At 64.5% G+C, this 16,009-nt stretch overlaps 2 protein-coding genes across 7 annotated transcripts; one reads left to right on the top strand and one right to left on the bottom strand.

The window, feature by feature from the left end:
* Positions 1–66: 66 nt before the first annotated feature.
* On the bottom strand, positions 67–8,094 carry BRD2 (bromodomain containing 2). 5 transcript variants are annotated; one of them, XM_062020230.1, is made up of 12 exons: positions 7,217–8,094; positions 6,355–6,658; positions 5,386–5,523; positions 5,167–5,308; positions 4,856–5,061; positions 4,400–4,771; positions 4,195–4,323; positions 3,855–4,109; positions 3,588–3,736; positions 1,417–1,730; positions 1,210–1,332; positions 67–1,126 (listed from the first exon to the last, which is right to left on the bottom strand). In XM_062020230.1, exons 1-12 carry the CDS (start codon positions 7,243–7,245, stop codon positions 996–998), a joined length of 2,292 nt encoding a protein of 763 aa, XP_061876214.1. In that variant the 5' UTR covers positions 7,246–8,094; the 3' UTR covers positions 67–995. The 5 variants fall into 5 exon arrangements, with proteins under 5 accessions (XP_061876214.1, XP_061876212.1, XP_061876215.1 ...); XM_062020228.1 differs by having other exon boundaries at positions 3,588–3,775; positions 7,217–8,091; XM_062020231.1 differs by lacking the exon at positions 6,355–6,658 and adding an exon at positions 5,824–5,926 and having other exon boundaries at positions 3,588–3,775; positions 7,217–8,089.
* Positions 8,095–9,859: 1,765 nt separating this feature from the next.
* Positions 9,860–15,322, top strand: LOC104554940 (class II histocompatibility antigen, M alpha chain). 2 transcript variants are annotated; one of them, XM_062020239.1, is made up of 6 exons: positions 9,860–10,476; positions 10,514–10,933; positions 11,789–12,049; positions 14,657–14,908; positions 15,026–15,139; positions 15,247–15,322. In XM_062020239.1, exons 1-6 carry the CDS (start codon positions 10,278–10,280, stop codon positions 15,249–15,251), a joined length of 1,251 nt encoding a protein of 416 aa, XP_061876223.1. In that variant the 5' UTR covers positions 9,860–10,277; the 3' UTR covers positions 15,252–15,322. The 2 variants fall into 2 exon arrangements, with proteins under 2 accessions (XP_061876223.1, XP_061876222.1); XM_062020238.1 differs by having other exon boundaries at positions 9,861–10,476; positions 14,657–14,938.
* Positions 15,323–16,009: the final 687 nt, after the last annotated feature.

Below are 16,009 nucleotides of genomic sequence, written 5' to 3'. Positions count from 1 at the left end.
AGGTGATGGGGAGGGGTCACCCCGTGTGCCCCCCACCCCCCTAAACATGAGCCCCCAGCCCCAGGCTCAACTCGAATAATATTTTCTTTATTTACATGTTAAAGAATCCAAAGGTTCCAAACAGACAGAAGCTGAAAACCCGGCTCTAAGGGAGGGGGGGAGGGAGGGAAGGTGAGAGGGGGGAGGTGAGGGGGGGGGTTGGGGAGGGACCAAAAAAAACCAACAAAAAAAACCAACAAAAGTAGAAAAAAATTATACAGTCAACGTAAAAAACAGGCGGCCCCTCCCCCCTGCCCCCCGGGAACATGCGGCCTGGGCCCTGCAGGGGGCTGGGGGGATGTGGGGGGGTATTTACACCGTGCTCAGGGGCCCCCCAGGGCACAAATAAATTAAGAACCCTCCCCGGGGGGCTGTGGGGGGGAGGGGGATGGGTGAGCCCCCCTCAGCCCGGGCCTGGCCCCTCCCCCCGGGCCCCTCGGCTCCTTTTCCTCTTTTTAGCTCCTTTTTAAAAGCTTTTTTTTGACTTTTTTTTGTTATTTTTGTCTTTTTCTTTTTGTTAAAAAGCCCCAAAACTTTTCCCCTGGTGGAAAAAACCAAAAGAAACTGCTCCAAACCGAACCCCCTCCCCCCAAAAACCCAAAAACCAGTAAAACCTGCTGGGGGGAGGGGGCTGAGCGGGGGGGGCTCTGGTGATTCCTCCAACTGTAAACACTGGGGTGTGTGTCCCCCCCTTCCCCGTGCCCCCGACCCCCCCATTGCACCCCAAAAGTCCAGGGGGTGGGGGAGGGTCTGTGTGACCCCCCCAGGGTGCATTTGAGGGGGGGCTGTTCCAGTGGGGTCACCCGGGGTCAGCCCCCCCCAGCCCCCGCAGCAGCACCAGCCTGGGGGTGGGTGTGTGGGGGGGGGACACACTGCGACCCCCCCCACCCTGTGTGTGTTTGGGGGGGGGTTGTTTGAGGGTAATGGGGGGGCTCTGACCCCCCTGCCCCCTCCCTCTACCCCGAGTCGGAGTCGCTGGTGTCGGAGGACGACGAGCTGGAGCTGGAGCTGCTGGAATCCGAACTGGAGCTGGAGGCGCTGAGGCGGGAAACGGCCACTTGCTGCGCCGACTCGGGCTTGTCTGTGGCTGCAGGGCCAAGGGAGAGGTGAGGAGGAGGACAGAGAGAGAGGGAGGAAGGCTGGCAGCTGCAGGGCCAAGCCCACACTCACCCTTCTTTGGGGGTTTCTTGGCCGAGTTCAGCTGCCCGCTCACGTCCTGCAGCCGCTTCTCCAGCTCCCGCTTCTTCTCCAGCGCCAGCTCCTCTTTCGTCTTCCCCACCGGCTTCTTCAGGGCTGGGAGAAGGGGGAAAAACCCTCGTGTCAGCCCCAAAACCCCCCAAAACCACCCCCTCGCCCCCCTCAGAGCCCCCCCCTCACTTTCACTGTAGGGCTTGCGGGGTTTCTTCCTCAGGCAGGACAGGACGTAACGCTCCAGCTCGCGCAGGGTGGAGGGTTTGAGGGTCTCGAAGTCGATCTCGATCTCCTCGGGGTTGGAGTCTCGCAGGGAGGGTTCCCTGGACTGGATGATGTGAACCACCCGGCCCAGCTTCTCCCCAGGCAGCTTGTTGATGTCCAGGCTCAGCTGCCTCTTCTCGTCGTACGTCATGGGTTTGCTCTCCTCCTCTTCCTCCGAGTCGTACAGCGGCGCCGGAGCCGGCGCCAACGGCGCTTTGGCCGCCTTCTTCGAGTTCCTGGGGGCAGCCAGACGTCAAGGGGCTGCCACCACCACCCAGCCACAGCCCCCTCCCCACCCAAAACACCCTCCCCAGGGGCTGCCGGCGCTCAGACGGGGTTTGGCTTGGTAGAGTCAAAGTTCCTCGCCACGGTCGCTCTGCCGGGGAAAGAGTCATCACGGCCACCACTGCCCCTCTCCATCATCATCATCCCATCACTCCATGATCATCGTCATCCCCCAGCTCCATCAGCCCCTTCCTCATCACTCCTTGTCTCATAGTCCCTTCCCCACCACCATTATCATCATCACCCCCTCCCAACCACCATCATCATCATCCCCTTCCCATCATCGTCCCATCCTCATCATCCCCTCCCCACCACCACCACCATCTCCTCTCACCACCCCCTCCCATCATCACTCCATCATCATCAGCCCCTTCCTCATCACTCCTTGTCTCACAGTTCCTTCCCCACCACCATCATCCCTTTGTCATCATCACCCTCCTCAGCACCATCATTCCTCTCTCATCACCTGTAATCCCCCTCCCCAGCACTGTCAGCCTCTACCATTGCCTCATCACCATGACTATCATGCCCTCTCCTCCCCATCATCATTATTCCCTTCTCATCACCCCTCTCCACCATCATCAGCCTCTTTTTCTCCCCAGCTCCATCTCACCACCCTCTCCCCAGCTCCATCACCTCCTCACCATCCTCTCCATCACTACTGTCCCCTTTTCACCACCATCACTTTCTTCTCCCCTTCCCCAGCTTCATCATCTCATCACTCTCTCCACCACCCTCTTCTCCTGCCCAGCTCCATCATCTCACCAGCCTCTCCTCCTCACCACTGCCCCCTCCCCAGCTCCATTACCTCATCATCCTCTCCTCATCACCACTGCCCCCTCCCCAGCTCCATCACCTCATCACCCTTTCCGCACCACCACTGTTCCCTCCCCAGCCCCATTACCTCACTATCCTCTCCCCATCACCAATGCCCTCTTCCCCAGCTCCATTACTCCCTTATCACTCTCTTCCCATCACCATCACCTCCTTATCATCCTCTCCATCATCACTGTCCCCTCCCCACCATCACTCTCTTCTCCTCCTCCCTAGCTCCATCACCTCCTTACCATCCTCATCACCCCCTGCCCAGCTCCATCACCTCCTTACCACCCCTGTCCCCTCCCCAGCTTCATTACCTCACCATCCTCTCCCCATCACCACCTGCCCAGCTCCATCATCTCCTTACCATCCTCTATCACCACTTCCCCCTCCCCAGCCCCATCACCTCACCATCCTCTCCCCATCACCAATGTGCTCTCCCCAGCTCCATTACTCCCTTATCACTCTCTCCCCATCACCATCACCTCATCATCCTCTTCATCATCACTGTCCCCTCTCCACCATCACTCTCTTCTCCTCCTCCCCAGCTCCATCACCTCCTTACCCTCCTCTCCTCATCACTATTGCCCCTCCCCAGCTCCATCACCTCCTTACCCTCATCACCACTGTCCCCTCCCCAGCTCCATTATCACCCTCTCCCCATCACCACTGCCCCCTCCCCAGCTCCATCACCTTATCACCCTCTCCGCATCACCACTGCCCCTCCCTAGCTCCATCACCTCACCATCCTCTCCCCATCACCATCTACCCAGCTCCATCATCTCTTTACCATCCTCTCGATCACCACTTCCCCCTCCCCAGCTCCATCACCTCCTTACCACACACTCTCCCCATCACCACTGCCCCCTCCCCATCACTCTCTTCTCCTCCTCCCCAGCTCCATCACCCTCTCCCCATCACCACTGCCCCCTCCCCAGCTCCACCACCTCATCACCTCTCCCCAGCTCCATCACCCTCTCCCCACTCACTTGGAGCCGCCTCCGGCCGCCTTCTTGGCCTTGCGCATCTGGCCCTGCCGCGCCCGCGCCTCCTCGTCTCCCGCTCCCCTCCCTTTGTGCTTCTCCGACTTCTTCTTCTTCTTCTTCTCTCGTTTCTTTTTGGGTTTGGAAACGGGGCCCTGCGAGAGGGCAGCCAGCTGCTCGTGCACGGCCCGCAGCTGTGGGGGAGACAGCGGGTGAGGAGGGGCAGGGGAGGGGCTGGGGATGCGCCGAGGCGCCGCCGCCGCGGCCTCTCACCTGCTCCTGCAGCTCTGCCAGCCGGTTGGCGCGTTCCTCCTCCGAGTCCGAGCTCTCCTCGCTCTCCGACGAGCTCTCGCTGCTGCTCTCATCCTCCTCATCATCTTCCTCGTCCTCCTCATCCTCGTCCTCGTCGCTGGACGATTCCTCCGAGGAGGATTTGGAGAGGGCTCCGGGCAGCGGGGCCGACACGGAGGGCGGGCTGGCGTCCTGCGGCTCGTCCGGCATCTTGGCGTAGCTGAACTCGAACACGTCCTGCCACGAGCGCGTGCCCTCGGTCAGGGGAGACACACACACACACACAGAGCCCCCTCCCCACAGCGCCCCCCAGCCCCCTGACCTGCAGCTTGCGAGCCATGGCCACCACGTCGTGGTCGGGGGGGTTGTACTTGTAGCAGTTGGAGAACATCAACCGCACGTCGGCCGCGAACTCCTGCGCGTCGTGGTAGTCGCGGTTCTCCATCTTCCGCTGCGGGGACACGACCCTCAGCACGGGGCAAAGGCACACGGACCCCTCCCCAAACCCACCTCCCTCTGCCCCAAACCTTGATGGTGCTGAGGTCCATGGGGTGCTTGATGATCTCGTGGTAGTCATGCAGCCCCAGGGCCGAGGCGTCCACGGGCTTGTAGAAGGGCCATGCGTAGGCCGCGTGCTTCTTGGACAGCAGCTCCTTGAGGATGCCGTTGCAGTACTTGAGCTGCTCCGACAGCTTCCCCTTCTTGGAGGTCTGGTGCTGCTGGGAGTCGGGCAGGTCCTTGCGGGGGGGTTTGATGGGGCGGCCGCTCTCGCGCCGCGCCGGGATCTTGGCGGCTTTGGCCTCCAGCAGCGTGGCCGAGGGCGAGGACTCGCCGCTGGTGGCGATGATGGCCGTGGTGGTGGGGGTGGTGGTGTCGGCTTTCCGCTTCACGCCCTTCTTCTGCCCCGAAACACACGCCCCGGTGAGGGGAGGGAGCGGCCTCGGAGCCCCCCACCGCGAGGGGCAGCAGCCCCCTCCCCTCACCTTGGCCACGGGCTGTGTGGGAGCGGGCGCGGGCAGCACGGCGGGAGCCGAGTGCAGGGACTTGAGGAGCGGGGCCGAGATGACCGAGGGGTGCGGGATGTTGACGATGGTGGTGGGGATGTCGGGGCCGGGCGCGTACACGGCGGCGTGAGACACCGACGACACGGCTGGCACCTGCTGGGCGGCCGTCAGCCCGGCCAGGAGCGCTGGGCAGGGGCACACAGAGACCCCCCCTCACCGTCAGCATGGCTGCCGGCCCCGGGACCACCCCCAAGGGGGTGTCCCCGGCCCCCTCCCGCCGCCTCACCCACCTGCTGCCCTCGAGGCGCCTTTCTTGTGGCTGTTCTTGGCCACGGGCACCACGATCTCCTGCTCCTCGGGGGGCATCTGCGCCACCTTCTGCAGGAAGATCTTCTCCAGGGTCTGGGCCATCAGCACGATGTCGTCCGTGGGCTGTGGGTGAGGGGGGTGTCAGGGGGGGTGTCCCTGGGTGTGGGGTGAGGAGGGTCCCTGGGGGTCTCTCCCCTCACCTTGTTGTAGATGTAGCAGTTGGTGAACATGGTGTTGAAGTCCTGCATGCACTCAGCAGCCCCCCAGTAGTAGTTGTTCTCCAGGCGCCGCTTGATCGTGCCCATGTCCATGGGCTGCTTGATGATCTTGTGGTAATCCTGGGGGCACACACAGGGTGGGGGGCTCAGAGGGGGTGGTCTGCGCTGCCCCAGCGCCCCCCTCACTCACACACAGCTCTCACTCCTCACTCACACACAAGGGGGGCAAGGAAAGGCCTCTCTAAAACCCCCCCAAACCCCTCCCAGCACCCCCAACCCCGAGTGCCACTGGCCCCCACACGCAGGTGCCTGGGGAGGGGGATCCTAAAGCCATGGAGAGGTGTTGGGGGGACACCCCTGTGTGTGTGTGTCCCCTTCACACCCTGGGGCTGAGGGAGAAGCTGCTGCACAGTAAGTTACCTCCGGGCTTTAACTCCTTGGGCGCCACAGGTGCAACGGGGGGGCTTGGCCTTTAATTTTGGGGCTCACAAGATGTCTTCTACAAATTCATGGATGGGCAAATCTGCAAAATGCATTCAGGGGACAAGACATTAGGGGGAGGGGGGAGGACTTTGGGGGGTGTGTGTGTGTGGGGAGGAGAGAGAAAGCCTCCAGAGGGGCTGCAGCGCTTCATGTGGCCCTTTGGAAGGGATCTGGGGGTGTCAAAGGGGCAGCAACTGCTCTGAGGCCAGAGGAGCAAGAGGCTGTAAACCCCCCAGGAGCAAGAGGCTGTAAACCCCCCAGGAGAGGGGTGAGGAGGGGGCAGAGCCCAGGCACCTGCGGCTGGCGGAGCCCCCAGGAAGGGGGGTGGCACTCCATGGTGAGGGGGGTGGGATACAAGCCCTGGGTGGGGGAATTGGGGAGGGGGACACAGGGACAGGACCCACACACACTCACACACTCCTGGCTGATCCCCCACACCCCCACACCGCGGTGGGGGGGCTCCTTTACCGGGAGGCCCAGCTTGACGGCGTCGACGGGCTGCCGGAAGGGCCAAGCGAACTGGTGCTTCCACAGAGCCTTCATCACCACCTTGTGCAGGTACTGCAGCTGGTTGGTGACCCTGCCGGGCTTCTTGGGGTTGGAAACCTCGGGGGGGGGTGGGTTGACTTGGGGAGGGGTCTGTAGGGCCGGCACCGAGGCCATGGTGGGGCTCTCGAAGCCCTCGTACAGCAGCGAGGGTTTGCGGATGCGTTTGCCCGGGGTGGACTCCGTGGCCAGGCCCATGAGCCCGGCATTGCCCTCCCCCAGGATCCTGCAACGGCACCGGCACGCACGGGGTTAAACGCGGGGGGTCGGAGAGCTGAAGCCCCCTGACACCCCCCTTCAAATCATCCCCGGGGACGGGGTTTAACCCCGAGGCTGCCGGAGGCTGGACACGCTCCAGCTCGGGCCTGGAACAAAGGGGTGGCTGCAGAGAGCACCCACGGGCACGGCACGGCCCCACGGGCACCGGGAGGGGGCACGGCACGGCCCCACGGGCACCGGGAGGGAGCTGGGCCCCTGCGTGGGGTGCTCCGGGGGATACACAAACCCCCTCCCCAGGCGGTTCAGGACAAGGAACCGCGAGGGACACCGCTCCGGGACACCCACGGGAGACAAAACGCCGTGGGGACTGCCCCCCGACTCTGTCTCAGCCGCTGCCCCCGACCCACGCGTGACTCCCACCCCCCACCCGTGACCGTCCCCCGGCCTCGGCCCATCCAAGGGCAACGGCCGCGGCGCCAAGGACGGCGCCGGGGTCTGGCCGCGGCCCCACCGCCCACCCCACGCGTGACGCCCCCCGCCCGCTCCCCGCGGCGCCGGCACCTACTTGCTCTGGGGATTCACATTCTGCAACATGCCGGCGGCTGCGTGTCCGGCCCTGGCTCCCGGCCGCCCTTCTTCACCTTCTCCTCCTCCTCCTCCTCCCACCGCCGCCGTCTCTTCCGACGACCCCCCCACTTTGCCCGGCGGTCGGTGCCGACGCTTCCCCGGTGCCGGGTGGGGGTTTTGCCCCCGTCCGTCAGCGCATCCCCGGCTTCGGCGGGGAGGGGGACACGAGCCTGGAGCCCCCTCCCCTTGGCTTCGCTTCCCCCGGGCGGGGCGGCGGCTGCGGCCTCAGCAAGCGGCGGCGGCGGCTCGGGCCGGGACCATACGGCGGCTTCACATCGGCGGGCGCGGGCGTCGCTCTGAGGGGGAAGCGGCGATGGCGGGGAATGGCGGGGCTGGGGGAGGGGGGGGGTCCCCTCTTCGGAGCCCCCGCCGGGCTCCTAAATCCTGCGCGGTGCGGTCAATACAGGCGGCGCCGAGTCGCTGAGAGCCGGCTGCGTCGGCGGAGCGCCGGGATGAGGCGGGCGGCGGAGATCCGGGCGGCGGATGACAGCGGATTGCACCGGGGCGGGGGGAAAGGAATCACCGGCCGGGCTCCATCTTGGCTCCCTGAGGGGCGGGAGGAGGAGGGGGGGGGGGGAGGGGCCCCTCACCGCTGGCCGCAGGCAGGGGTCGCTACGGAGGCCGGGGAGGGTCCGGCGAAGCCCTCCGGGAGCGCGGAGGCGGGGGCTGAGCCGCCCCGGCGGAGGATGGATCCGGTTTGGGGCCGCCCCCCCCCTCCCCGCGCGCGCACCGGGCCCGACCCGCTCCGTCCTGCGTCCCCGCGAAATGGCGCCGCTCGGCCTGCCCCCGGCCGCCCTTATATAGACGGGAGCCGCCCGCTCATTGGCCGGCGGCGCCGCTGACATCACCCACCCGCCCCTCCCCGCCCCGCCGCGGCCTCATTGGGCGGAGGCAACGCCGGCTCCGCGCTCCCATTGGTCGGCCCGCCCGTCACTCATCCGCCCCGCTCCCCTCCCCGCCCGCCCTTCCGCCAGCCGCCTCAACCGACCGAGCGCGCTGCGGCGGCGCCCATTGGCCAGCGCTGCCATTCCTTGGCTGCCGATTGGCCGGACGCCGCGGTCACGTGGCCGCGCGGGTCACGTGCGCGCGCGGAAGCGGCCGTTGGCGGTTGTTGTCGCGCTCCCCGCGGCGGGGCCGCGGCCGCCCGGCGCCATCTTGGGCAGCGGCGGCGCCGGCGGCCGCACAACGAGCCCCGCGGCTCCCGGGCAGCCCCCGCGGGCTCCCGCGGCGCCGGGCGGCGGGGGGGCGGCCCGCCTCGCGCCCTCACCCCCCTCGCGGGGGGGTCCCACGGGCCGCGCGGCCGCGCTGAGCCGCGCCATAGCCCCCCCCCCCTCCGCCGCTCCCGCTTTCCCCCCGCGCCCGCCGCTCCCCACGGGACACCCGCGACTCGCGCGGTTCCCCCCGGCACGACACGCGGAACGCGCCGACCCCCACGGACACGCGGTTCCCGTGGCTCCCGGCGCCGCTGGGCGCCTGTTCCCGTCCCGTGGGGGGGGGAGGGAGCTGGGGGGGAGCCGCGGCGGCGCCGCCACCCCCCGTCACAACCGACCGTGGCTCAGCGGGGCCTCACCCCGCGGGACGCCCCCGGCTCTTCGCCCACGCGTGGCGGTGGGGGGGGTGATGCGGGGGAGCAGCGCTGGCGTGTCGCAGCCCCCCCCCCACCCCCGAGCTCGGCGGGACACGGGTGGGTCCGTGTATCCCCGCTCCCTCCCCCCCCACCGCACACACACACACACCTTCCCCTCCCCCTGCCGCGCCGTGACACAGCACTTGGGGCCCTGCCCGCCGCCGCCCCCGCGCGAACACCCAAACATGGCGCCTTTCGCCCCAAACCGCCGCCCCCGCCGCGCCGCACAAAGCCGCCCCGCCCCCCCGCCCCACCTGTCAATCACCGCCTCCCGCGCTCCCCATTGGCTGCGCCGGCCGCGGGGGGGCGGGGCCTGGCCGCGCGCGTGACATCCCGCCCTTTCCTCCCTCCCCCCCCCCAAAGGTCGCCCCCCCCCCCCCCACTCCCCCTCCCCTCAACCGCCGCCGTTACTCACCGGAGCCGCCCCCACGCGTGGCCGCGACCCCCGGCCCCGGCCGCGCTGCATCCCCCGCCCCCCCCCCCCGCCGCCTGCCCCGAAAAGCCCCGATTTGGGGGTAAAAAAAACCATCCCAGGGCAGAACCGGCGCCACGCGCTACGTCACCCGCGCGCCGATTGGCTGCCGCCCGTCACGTGGTGCCCCCGCGGCTCCCACGGCCCCCATTCATCCCGCGCCCGCCGGCGCCCCGCGGGGTCCTAGCGCCCGCCCCGAAGGGGGATGCGGCTGGGGATGGGGCCGCATGCGCCGTGCGGGGCCGCTGCAGCGGTGCAGCGGGGAGCGTGATGGGGCTGCACCGACGCGGGGGGCCGCGGCTGGGAGAGGGTGCACGCCTACAACACCTCGTTCCCCCCCGTGGGTGCATCCACACTGCCGTGGACCCCCGTGGGTGCACCCGCGGGGGTGTGCGGCTCTGTGAGTGCGGACCCGGGGGTCCGGTGCGCTCACGGCGGGGGCGAGGCGTTGCGGGGGTGCACCGGCTGCAGCCGTGGGGGTGGCATGTCTGGTGGGCGGCGTGAGGCCACCCACAGGGGGAGGTCCGGGACTGCAGGAGCGCCCAACACCCGCTCTGGGGGGTGCAGAAGGTGGTGGTGGCTGCAGGGAGGGTGCGACGGAGGTGCAGCACCCACGGGGGTGTGCAGAGGCAGATGTGCAGGGATGGGGTGCAGGGTGCTGCAGCAGATGCAGTGAGGGCAGCGGGTGCAGGGCCTGCAGCAGGTGAAGGATGCAGCAGGTGCAGTGCATGTGTGGGTGCAGTGAACTACATCTAGCCAGTTGGTGCAGTACACGCAGCAGATAGAGTAGGTGCAGTGCCTGTAGCTCGTGTGCAGCCAGTGCAATGCACACTCTGGCTGCAGGAACTGCAGTGGGTTCAGTGTGTGCAGCACCTGCAGCAGACGCCACACACGCAGCTGATGTGCAGCAGCTGCAGCACACACAGTGGGTGCAGTGCCTGCAGCAGCTGCAGCGGCTGTATAGCAGCTGCAGTGCCTGCAGTGGGTGCAGTACACGCAGCAGGTGCAGTGCATGCAACTCAACTTCCACTGCCCCCACAGCAGGTGCAGTGGATGTGCAGGGGATGCAGTGGGTGTAGTAGGTGCAGCAGTGCAATGCCTGCAGCAGCTGTTCAGTGGGTGCAGCAGTGCAATGCCTGCAGCAGCTGCAGCACCCCCAGCAGGTACAGTGCCTGCAGTGGATGTGCAGGGAATGCAGTGGGTGCAGCAGCTGCAGTTCTGGGCTGCTGCCGCCGCCGCATCCCCCCGAAGCCCACGCGCGGGGAGACCCCCGATGACCCCGGGGCCGGTTTCAAACGGGGCGCCGGGGGGTCCCCGCGGGAGCAGCCCGAGCCGCCGGCGCTGTCACGGCCGCGGAGCCCCGCGCGGGGCCGTTTTCCCCCGGCGACGCGTGACGGCGGCCGCGCTCGGCCCCGCCATTGGCGCGGGGCTCGGAGCCCACGGGCCGCGGCCGCCGGACGGGCCCGAGGCCGGAGCGATGGGCGCTGCGGGACGGAGCGGGGCCCTGCGGCTGCTCGCGGTGCTGTGCGGGGTCCTGAGCGCCGCTGGCGACGGCGGTAGGAGGGGCACGGGGAGGGGGCACCGCGGGAGCGGGGGGAGGGAGGGGTGGAGCAGGGGGAGGGGACACGAGTGGGCTGGGAGTGGGGGGGGTGCGGGAGTGCAAGGGGCTGTGCACCAGTGCAAGGGGTGTGAGTGTGAGTGGGGGGTGCACTAGTGCAAGGGACTGTGCACTAGTGCAAAGGGTGTGAGTGTGTGGGGATGCAGTAGTGCAAGGGGCTGTGCACCAGTGCAAGGGGTGGATGTGTGAGTGGGGGGTGCACTAGTGCAAAGGACTGTGCACCAGTGCAAGGGGTGGATGTGTGAGTGGGGGGTGCACTAGTGCAAAGGACTGTACACTAGTGCAAGGGGTGGATGTGTGAGTGGGAGGATGCACTAGTGCAAGGGACTGTGCACCAGTACAAGGGGTGGATGTGTGAGTGTGGGGGGGTGCAGTAGTGCAAAGGACTGTACACTAGTGCAAGGGATGTATGTGTGAGTGGGAGAATGCACTAGTGCAAGGGACTGCACTACTGCAAAGGGTGTGAGTGTGTGGGGATGCAGTAGTGCAAAGGGCTGTGCACCAGTGCAAGGGGTGGATGTGTGAGTGGGGGGGTGCCCACCCCCTGACCCCCTTGCCCCCTCTTTGCCCCCTCTTTGCCCCCCTTGCCCCCTCTTTGCCCACCCCCTGCCCCCCTTGCCCACTCTTTGCCCCCTCCTTGCCCTCTTTGCCCCCCCTTGCCCCCTCTTTGCCCCCCTTTGCCCCCTCTTTGCCCCCCCTTGCCCCCTCTTTGCCCCCCTTTGCCCCCTCTTTGCCCACCCCCTGCCCCCCTTTGCCCACCGCTGCCCTCACCGGTGCCGTGGCGCCGTGGCAGAGCCGGGGGCGCACTCTGTGGCCGAGGTGCTGTTCTGCCAGGCGGCCGTGCCCTCGCTGGGGCTGGCGCTCACCTTCGATAGTGACCAGCTCTTCTGGTTCGACTTCCCCGGCTCCCGCTGGACCCCCAGCCTGCCCGACCTGCCCCCGTGGCCCCCGGCCCTGGAGCCCCCCGAGCAGCTCCTGCAGGATGCCACGCTGTGCCAGGACCTGCGCAGCGCCCTCAGCGACGCCCTCACCGGCTACATCCCAGAGGCCAAGGGTAGGTGACCAGTGGCGTCCCTCAGGTCCATACTGGGACCAGTGCTGCTCCAGATCTTCAGCAGTGACATGTGGCACCATCAGCCCTTGGATGTGGTTCTCCATGTGTCAGTTGGGTGAGGGACAGGGACAGTGAGAACCAGGCAGTGAGGGGTTAATGGTTGGATGGAGACCAGTAAGAAGTGAGGTCCCTCATACTGGGACCAGTGCTGCTCCAGATCTTCATCCATGACATGGGCCACCATCATCCCTTGGATGTGGTTCTCCACGTGTCAGTTGGGTGAGGGACAGGGATGGTGAGAACCAGGCAGCAAGGGGTTAATGGTTGGATGGAGACCAGTAGAGTGAGGTCTCTCATACTGGTACCATTAGTGATAGAGATCTTCATCCATGACATGGGCCACCATCATCCCTTGGATGTGGTTCTCCACATGTCAGTTGGGTGAGGGACAGGGATGGTGAGAACCAGGCAGCGAGGGGTTAATGGTTGGATGGAGACCAGTAGAGTGAGGTCCCTCATACTGGGACCAGTAATGGTCCAGATCTTCATCAGTGACATGAGCCACCATCATCCCTTGAATGTGGTTCTCCATGTGTTCCTGTCTCAGTTGGGTGAGGGACAGGGATGGTTAGAACCAGGCAGCGAGGGGTTAATGGTTGGATGGAGACCAGTAGAGTGATGTCCCTCATACTGAGACCGGTAGCAATAGAGATCTTCACCCATGACTTGTGCCTCCATCATCCCTTGGATGTGGTTCTCCACATGTCAGTTGGGTGAGGGACAGGGATGGTGGGAACCAGGCAGTGACGGGTTAATTGTTGGATGGAGACCAGTAGAGTGAGATCCCTCATACTGGGACCAGTAGTGATGGAGATCTTCATGAGTTGTTCCACCATCATCCCTTGGATGTGGTTCTCCATGTGTTCCTGTCTCAGTTGGGTGAGGGACAGGGATGGTGACAACCAGAGAGTTGTGGGCAATGGCTTCATGTCTACATGGAGACCAGTGATGTCCCACAGGTTCATACTGGGACCAGTGCTGGTCCAGATCTTCACCCATAACTTGTGCCACCATCATCCCTTGGATGTGGATCTGGTTGGATATGACCCTTCCCATGAAGGACATGACCCTCAAAGGTCCCATCCAACCTGACCTGGTTGGAGATGCCCCTTCCATGAAAGACATGACTTTTAGAGGTCCCATCCAAGCTGATCTGGTTGGAGATGCCCCTTCCATGAAAGACATGACTTTTAGAGGTCCCATCCAAGCTGATCTGGTTGGAGATGACACAGTCCATGGATGAGGTGACCTTCAGAGGTCCCAACCAAGCTGATCTGGTTGGAGATGCCCCTTCCCATGGAACACATGACCCTCAAAGGTCCCATCCAACCTGATCTGGTTGGAGATGCCCCTTCCCATGGATGAGGTGACCTTCAAAGGTCCCATCCAACCTGACCTGGTTGGAGATGCCCCTTCCCATGGATGAGGTGACCTTCAAAGGTCCCATCCAACCTGATCTGGTTGGAGATGACTCTGTCCATGGATGAGGTGACCTTCAAAGGTCCCATCCAACCTGATCTGGTTGGAGATGACTCTGTCCATGGATGAGGTGACCCTCAAAGGTCTCATCCAACCTGACCTAGTTGAAGATGCCCCTTCCCATGGAACACATGACCTTCAAAGGTCCTTCCAACCTGATTTGGTTGGAGATGACTCTGTCCATGAAGGACATGACCTTCAAAGGTCCCATCCAAGCTGATCTGGTTGGAGATGCCCCTTCCCATGGATGAGGTGACCTTCAGAGGTCCCATCCAAGCTGATCTGGTTGGAGATGGCCCTTCCCATGAAGGCCATGACCCTCAAAGGTCTCATGCAACCTGACCTGGTTGGAGATGACTCTGTCCATGGATGAGGTGACCCTCAAAGGTCCCATCCAACCTGATCTAGTTGGAGATGTCCCTTCCTATGGATGAGGTGACCTTCAGAGGTCCCATCCAACCTGACCTGGTTGGACATGACTCTGTCCATGGATGAGGTGACCTTCAAAGGTCCCATCCAACCTGATTTGGTTGGAGATGCCCCTTCCATGAAAGACATGACTTTTAGAGGTCCCATCCAACCTGATCTGGTTGGAGATGACACAGTCCATGGATGAGGTGACCTTCAAAGGTCCCATCCAACCTGATCTGGTTGGAGATGCCCCTTCCCATGGATGAGGTGACCTTCAAAGGTCCCATCCAACCTGATCTGGTTGGAGATGCCCCTTCCCATGGATGAGTTGACCTTCAAAGGTCCCATCCAACCTGACCTGGTTGGAGATGCCCCTGTCCATGAAAGATATGACTTTTAGAGGTCCCATCCAACCTGATCTGGTTGGAGATGACACAGTCCATGGATGAGGTGACCTTCAGAGGTCTCATCCAACCTGACCTGGTTGGAGATGCCCCTTCCATGAAAGACATGACTTTTAGAGGTCTCTTCCAACCTGACCTGGTTGGAGATGCCCCTTCCCATGGATGAGTTGACCTTCAGAGGTCCCATCCAACCCCAAGGATCCTCCTTTGGCTGATTCCATCCCCCCTCCTCCCTTCCCACCACTCCCCACAGGCATCCCGGCTGCCAACGTCTTCCCTCTGGAGCCGCCGGCGCTGGGCGAGCCCAACACGCTGGTGTGCATGGTGGAGAACATCTTCCCTCCTGCTGTGGACATCACCTGGCAGCTCAACAGTGTCTCTGTCACCCGTGGGGTCACCCACACCCACTACACCCCCACGGACCAACTGACCTTCGTCCGCTTCTCCTACCTGCCCATGACCCCCAGCGCCGGCGACGTCTATTCCTGCGTCATCACCCGCCAGGGTGAGAACAGCTCTGTCCTTGCCCTGTGGGGTGAGCACTGGGAGGGCACTGGGAGGGTACTGGGGGTGATGGTGACACCCCCAAACACCCCCTTATGTCCCTCCCGACCTCCAACAGCCGTCCAGACCCCGAGCCAGGACGAGGTGCTGGAGACGGCGCTGTGCGGCGCGGCCATGGCGCTGGGCATCGTGCTGGCGCTGCTGGGCATCGCCATGCTGCTGGTGGCACGTGGTATGGCCCTGGCATGGGGTTGGGGGGTGGGTGGGAGGGGGGTGAGGGTGAGGAGGGGGGTCTGTCACCAACCCTCCCCCTCTCTTGTGTGTCCCCCCCCTGCCCAGGCTGAGCGTGGACGCGGCGCAGGGGCCGGTGCTGCTGAGCAGAGACAGCGACAGCTGAGGAGGGGGCTTGGGGGGGGTTAATTAAAGCTAATTAACCCCCTCATTTACTGTGTCCTGTGTCCTCATCTGTCCCCTCCCAACCACACACCGTGGTGGCTTCTCAGCTGTCTGATAGAAGGGTTGAGTCACACAGCCCCCACGGCTGAGCCGTGCCTCAGTTTCCCCACTGCGGGAGGGGGCCACAGGGGTGGCTTCTCCACTGTCTGATAGTGGGGTTCAGCCAGGTCACACACTCCCCACCCCATGGCCATCCCAAGCCCCCGTGCCTCAGTTTCCCCATCGTGAAGGGGGGGATGTAACCTCAGCAGTGGCTTCTCCACTGTCTGATATCAGGGTTCAGTCAGATCACACTCCCCTAGGAGCTGCCCCAGCCCCTGTGCCTCAGTTTCCCCATCGTGAACAGGGGGGATGTGACCTCAGTAGTGGCTTCTCCACTGTCTGATATCGAGGTTCAGTTAGATCACACTCTCCAAAGTGCCCCCGTGCCTCAGTTTCCCCATCGTGAACGGGGGGATGTGACCTCAGTAGTGGCTTCTCCACTGTCTGATATCGAGGTTCAGTTAGATCACACTCCCCAAAGTGCCCCTGTGCCTCAGTTTCCCCATCGTGAAGGGGGGATGTAACCTCAGTAGTGGCTTCTCCACTGTCTGATATCAGGGTTCAGTCAGATCACACATCCCTAAGAGCTGCCTCAGCCCCCGTG

The sequence above is a fragment of the Colius striatus genome, unplaced genomic scaffold, assembly GCF_028858725.1.
Source record: "Colius striatus isolate bColStr4 unplaced genomic scaffold, bColStr4.1.hap1 scaffold_86, whole genome shotgun sequence".
Classification (NCBI taxonomy): Eukaryota; Metazoa; Chordata; class Aves; order Coliiformes; family Coliidae; genus Colius; species Colius striatus.
This window is presented reverse-complemented; position numbering and strand designations above follow the sequence as displayed.